This window comes from Montipora capricornis, chromosome 10 (assembly GCF_036669925.1).
Source record: "Montipora capricornis isolate CH-2021 chromosome 10, ASM3666992v2, whole genome shotgun sequence".
Classification (NCBI taxonomy): Eukaryota; Metazoa; Cnidaria; class Anthozoa; order Scleractinia; family Acroporidae; genus Montipora; species Montipora capricornis.
Window position 1 is genome coordinate 41,733,764 of NC_090892.1, and position 5,000 is coordinate 41,738,763.

Here is a 5,000-nt window from a genome sequence, read left to right on the forward strand (position 1 = left end):
GATTGGTCTTTAGTAGGGTATGACAGACAAATCGGACGATAGGGTACTTGAACACTATTTTGGCCCGAGGTGGCGGGAATTTGAACTATCCAATCTTCAAAAGTTGAAATCCCCAGGCTTTGCCCAGGGGGTGAGGGGAGGGGGGGGGGGGGGGACTTTTACGGTACTCATTTAAACAGCCTACCTTGTTTTTCCCAGGAAGGTATTACTATGAAGCTACTGTAACTGATGAGGGCCTGTGCCGAATAGGATGGGCCACAGACCTTGCAACTCTGGATCTTGGTGAGTTATGATGATAAAAGTCTTTGGTTTATTATTGGTATAATGTAGATTCTTGGTCTTGATAAGAAAATTGTGGCATGTACTTAAAATAATTTAGAATTGTGGGATTAGGTGCTGCATGGCCAGGGGCTATGCAGCAAGCCGGCGATTGCGGACAAAACAGATTTTCCCCAGATTTCCAGAGGGTACTCATGTATAAGGCCACTTACCAAGCTTTTGGCTCCACATTACCACAGCCATACATGGTTTTCTGAAGATATTGTTTTAAAATGCCATACCTTTAACGTATGACTTACACCTGTATCAAACATTTTTGCTTGCTAATTTTCTAAAATCAATATGACAATTGATACATTGTACATGTAGCATAGTGTAGAGTACAATGTATGTCTGATCCAACTTAAATGGCCCTGCCATTTGTGCGATGATAGTAAAACTCCCCAAAATTCTGTTGCAAGGCAATTTGAGTGCAGTGGAATAAAGGGCTATATTCATTTAATATAGTTACATGGAAAAAATGTTATGTCTGATTAATTTTCAGGAACTGATAAACAAGGATTTGGGTTTGGTGGAACTGGGAAAAAATCATTTGGAAGACAATTTGACACCTATGGAGAAGTAGGCTTTCAAATATATTGTACAGTCATTTAATTGTCTAATGGCTTGTATCTTCATGCTTAAAAAATACACCTGTCAGGACTGAAGATAATTATAAAATTTAATTAAATTAAGATCACTCCGTTAGTAAAGTCAAACTGCGTAATCAGATATGAATGATACTGTTCCAAAACCAAGGATGCCTTGTTTTTGAAAAGCAAAAGGGCTCTTAAATTATTAATATACAGAAAAAATGCTCAAGGTAAATATCAAATCATTATTCTTTTAATTATGTGAAACAATATTATTGGTTTTCAAATGATTGTGTTTTCAATATATTTTCCTGTTTTGTTTTATTTGTATTTGCAGCCATTTGGAATCAATGACACCATAGGATGTTATCTCGATCTGGATAATGGTTCCATTAAATTCAGCAAAAATGGTAAAACCCATACTTACAGTGTAAGGCAGATAAATGTAAAGTTACATGTACTTTTTGGAGGGCATTCATGGTAATCCAGTAACCCATCCATAGACTTCAAAAAACCCCCTATTCATGAGACATTGAGAAGGCCCCACTATTGGTACAGCTGAGGGAGCTCTTAGATGCAGACCATTAGATAAAATATCTGAATGGAAAATCCTCCAATTGAGCCTGAAAGCCCCGGGCAGGTGGAACACAGGTCACTGTCACTGGTGTGTGATGGGTGGATAGGAGCTCGGGAAAGAGATGAAGGGCTAACTAACCCCACAGCAGTGCTTCAGATATATCCTTGAATCCTTAAGCCTAAAAGCCGAGCTCCCGTTTCTAACCCCAGAAAGCATATAGTTATGCTTCTGCAAAAAGTACAAGATTCATCGTCATTACTGTATACAGTTTAAAGTGATCAAACAGATCAAACACTTCTGAGCTGTCAGCAGTAAACAAACAAGCCTTGCAAACAACAACCAACAATTTTAATCAACAACTAAAACTGAAATTACATGCACAGTAATTTCTTTCAAAACTTTTTCCGTTTGACTGACGATCTTTACTCCCTCTCTCTTCAGTTTAGAACAACAGTAAAAATCTTACTAATTAAAAAGTCAACCTAAAGCATAGTAAATTTGCTTACTCGACTGCAGTTTCACAGTCAAACAAAGGAGCTCATGACTGGACATCCATTTCACACAAAAAGCCTATACGGGTAGATGTGATTGTTGAAATATGTTAGAATCTCTGTCAACATGGAATTGTAAGTGAGATTTACAAAATATGTGAGGCAGCGAGGCATATATTATATTAAGAAGGAAAACATTACCGGAAAGCTGTTGTAAATAAGTGTTTTGCCTCTTGCTTTATTTCTCTCAGCTTTTGGGTGATTTTCATTGAGATTTTCCCTTCTCCATCCTCGGCTTTCTTTACTTAAATTTCTCAAATTTCATTGCCTCTTCTCTCGTTCTCTTTATCTCTTTGCTTGTCACTTATATGATTTCCCGCCAAGGAAAATTTCCCGGACATTCTCCTCCCCAGAGGCTCTTCTGCCTCCCCACCTCCACTTCGACAGTCTGTACAGGCAGACGAACGTACGTTACGCATGGATAGATTTCCCAAAAAATCTTACCTATGATGCTCCGGCCGCTATTATAATATTATTATAACAAAGGCATCATCTGTAACTGGCAGCTGGCATTTCTTCAGAGAATTGCATTTACCTTAACCACACATTAATTTTTTCTTGTTAAAGGCAAGGATTTTGGTGATGCTTTTGAAATTTCCCATAATCTGGAAGGGAGCACATTTTTTGCTGCAGTTGTTTTAAAGGTAAAAATTTGTTGTTTTTTTTTCTTTCCTTTGTGTTATTTTGCTTGTAGCAGATGAGAATATTGTTCTTTATTAAATTTTTTCGACCTCAGGTATTGTTTCTACATGTAGTTCACTTGGTTGCTGGCTATACCCAACTCATATCGAGACTTAAGTATCAACGAGTCCCCTGAGTCAATGAGTCAACGAGTCTATGAGTACTCAATTTCCTTATTCTTATTTTTAACAGAATGCAGAGATGTCATTCAATTTTGGTGATTCTGCTTTTAAATACCCTCCCAAGGTAATGGTCTTGTTGAATGTAAATGTATATTAATGACATTAAACAAGTTTCACTAACTTCCAGACAAACTTAGGGATGGCGAATGGTACCTCAAAAAACCGTGGTTTGTTTTTACTTTTTTTGAGTCTCGAATATCCTTTTGAAGCTCCAGCCGCCAGGTGTTCCGCTGTCTCCCTCTCTTTCTTTGACCGTGGTGGTTCCTTTTCAGGGCTTGACAGCCAGTGCTACATGTATCAGGTGGTTTGCTTAGCGTATGGCCAAGAAATCTCCATCTCCTTCATCGAATGTCCTCTTCCACTGACATTTGCTGTGTGGTTGCCCATAGGTTCTCATTGCTGATAGTCTCTGGCCAATGAATTTTTAGGATTCTATGTAAGCACTGATTAATAACGGTCTGAATCTTCTTGATAGATGCCTTGGTTGTCCGCCATGTTTCTGCTCCATACAACAATAGCGACTTAACGTTTGAGTTAAACAAACATACCTTGTTGGTGGTTGTACCGATTACTCTGGAGCTCCAGGCATTTTTTAGCTTGTTAAATGCTGATCGTGCCCATACCTATCCTAGTTTTCACATCTGCGTCTGTTCCCCCACTTTTGCCCATTGCACTATCCAAATAGGTAAAAGAGTCAATTTCCCCCAGTTCCTCCCCCTCAATTTTCACTGGCTCATCAGTGCCTTTATTGATCCTCAGGATCTTTGTCTTCTGTGTATCGAGTGTCAGTCGTACTTGCGTTGAGGTGGGCTGCAGGTCCAATGTTTTTTCCTGCATCTGCTGATGGTTGTTGTGTGCCAGAAGTGCTAGATCTTTTGCAATCTCCAGGTCGTCCAACTGCAACCACAAGGTCCACTGTATCCTGTTTCTTTTCCGGTCTGTGACAGCTCTCATGATCCAGTCTATAGCCAAGATAAACAGAAAGGGTGACAGCAGGCATCCCTGTCTCATCCCGGCCTTAACCTCAAACTTCTCTGTCAATTTCCCCTAATGAACCACTCTACAAGACAAGCGCTCATAAGAGTTCCGAATCAGATTGACAAACTTCATGGGTACACCATAATGTGGAAGCACCTTCCATAATGTCTCCCTGTCTAGGCTATCGAGAGCTTTCTCGTAGTCGACAAAATTTACCTAAAGAGGGGAGTTCCATTCGATTGATTGTTCCACTATTATTAACAGTGTCGTGATCTGGACGATACATGACCTGCCTGGCCTAAAGCCAGCTTGCTGGTCCCTGAGGCAGAAATCTACCGGTCCTTTCAGCCTTTCCAAGATGACTCTATTCAGTACTTTCCCTAATACTTTCCTGTACAGTACTGTATTATTATTATTATTATTATTATTATTATTATTATTATTATTATTATTATTATTATTATTGTTATTGTTATTAGAACCTTTTGTAAGCTATTTTTCTTTATATATTACATAGCATTAAATTTTAATGTGCAGGGTGATTAGTCACTTTTGTACTCTATGGCCTGCTTGACTAATAATTTATTTTTGATGTGCCCTCTTTCTTCATTCAGTTGTAAAACAATAAATGAAATATCTTTGGCTGTACTTGAATGTATGGCTTCTTGTTTTTTTCCAACAAGGCATTAAAAGGCAGCCTTTGACTTAAATTACAGCTCTTGTTAGTGAGGGGTATGTGTAGTGTTTTGACTTGTTTTTCAGGGAGGATATGTTGGTCTTTCCAAAGCTCCACGCAATGCTGTGTCTGCTTCAAATATCAAAGGAGGTAAGGTTCTTTTCTTTTGGCATTTCACCAACAACAAATTAACTAGTATATTCAAGGGAAAGTTAATTAAATTTCCATACAAAACTTGTGCCTTAGCTTTAGGGGTCTATGTGTTTTCATAGGACAAGCAAATCACTAGTCATAAATGGTTGTGATTTAAAATGTTTTGGTATCAATTGAGGCAAGTTCTTCTTTAAACCAAATAAACTATTTTCCAGATATTTGCTGCAGAAATTACTGATCTCAAGAAAACAGTTGGCTGGTTTCTCCCAAACAAGTATATTGATTTTAGGG

General features: G+C 38.4%; 1 protein-coding gene across 1 annotated transcript in view; it reads left to right on the top strand.

Annotated features, from left to right (window-relative positions):
- Window positions 1-5,000, top strand: part of LOC138019369 (ATP-dependent RNA helicase DDX1-like) — a 44,995-nt gene that overhangs the window by 9,166 nt on the left and 30,829 nt on the right. Inside the window, exons 8-13 of the mRNA XM_068866134.1 lie at window positions 199-282; window positions 824-900; window positions 1,249-1,321; window positions 2,607-2,683; window positions 2,913-2,966; window positions 4,643-4,706. Of these exons, the coding sequence (XP_068722235.1) occupies window positions 199-282; window positions 824-900; window positions 1,249-1,321; window positions 2,607-2,683; window positions 2,913-2,966; window positions 4,643-4,706 (429 nt within the window). The remainder of the gene's footprint in view (window positions 1-198; window positions 283-823; window positions 901-1,248; window positions 1,322-2,606; window positions 2,684-2,912; window positions 2,967-4,642; window positions 4,707-5,000) is intronic.